Source organism: Pterocles gutturalis, unplaced genomic scaffold (genome assembly GCF_000699245.1).
Source record: "Pterocles gutturalis isolate BGI_N339 unplaced genomic scaffold, ASM69924v1 Scaffold51705, whole genome shotgun sequence".
NCBI lineage: Eukaryota > Metazoa > Chordata > Aves > Pterocliformes > Pteroclidae > Pterocles > Pterocles gutturalis.
This window is the reverse complement of record NW_010147804.1, coordinates 1-1,090: the sequence shown is the minus strand read 5'-3', so window position 1 is coordinate 1,090 and position 1,090 is coordinate 1. Positions and strand designations below refer to the sequence as shown.

At 36.7% G+C, this 1,090-nt stretch overlaps 1 protein-coding gene across 1 annotated transcript; it reads right to left on the bottom strand.

The window, feature by feature from the left end:
* Positions 1-85: 85 nt before the first annotated feature.
* On the bottom strand, positions 86-1,087 carry LOC104471000 (medium-chain specific acyl-CoA dehydrogenase, mitochondrial-like; the record flags this gene model as incomplete). Its single annotated transcript, XM_010086157.1, has 2 exons — positions 86-334; positions 1,022-1,087. Coding segments are annotated over 2 exons (315 nt in total), but the record flags the coding sequence as incomplete, so codon positions are not given.
* Positions 1,088-1,090: the final 3 nt, after the last annotated feature.

The following is a 1,090-nucleotide window of genomic DNA, read 5'->3' as shown; positions in this document are numbered from 1 at the left end:
ATCATGATTTGAAATAAGTAGCATTAGTTAATTTTATATGGGATTTATGCATGACTATAAAGATCACATTCTCTCTTTTACTTACCTGGTAGATTTTAGCATCTCTCATTAGTTTTTCTACAGGATATTCAGTATTAAATCCATTTCCTCCAAAAATCTGTACCGCATCTGTAGCTACTTGGTTTGCAACGTCACCAGCAAATGCCTTCGCAATGGAAGCAAAGTAGGTGTTCCGGCGACCAGCATCAACCTCCCACGCAGCTCTCTGGTACGCCATCCGAGCGAGTTCCACTTTCATTGCCATGTCCGCAAGCAAGAAAGACACTGCTTGGTGCTATGAGTAATGAAATAAACGAGGTTAACATTGCCCACTTCAAATTCTATGACATCCAGGACAAATATAATCTTCTTACTGCAGCGATCTCTCCAACAAACTCAGTAAATGGCACCAGAGGAGTTCCACAGAATAGGGATCAGGCTCTCAGAATTTTATGTTGAACTAGACTTTTAATTTTTTAATTCTAAAATCCATGTAGTCATAGGAATTAAATACCAGATTACGGAGTTGTTCTTTGCTATCTATGAGATTGCCTTTTACCTTGCTGTTTATTCCTATTTCTTTAAAACTGGTAAGAGGCTTTGATTGGCAATGTATTCTGTCAGTATTAATACTGTCCATTTGGTTTCATATACCTCAGCGTTTTTTTTTGTTTCCTGAAAATCCCTGTTTATTAGCTCTGAAGAACTTAATTATGTCCTGATAGTACACGAGTTTCAGGATCTTGCACAGCTGTCTTAAATTACAGAAAAATTTCTGAAGTTACCACATACTTAAGTTTACTTAAATGGTGCTGTCCTATATATTTGGAAACCCAAAAATGGCAGAGATCTAATATAAAAATTAAGGAACTAAAAAAAAAAAAAAATCAAGGAATAACCTTGTAAAGCAGTAGTGGTACATATGGTGTGAAAACATAGCTTTTATCCATATCCCCTTTCTCCCCCTGCTGCCCCAACTTACTTCAACAATTGGTTTCCCAAAGGTTTTTCTCTCCAAAGCATATCTAGTAGCTTCATCAAGTGCTCTTTT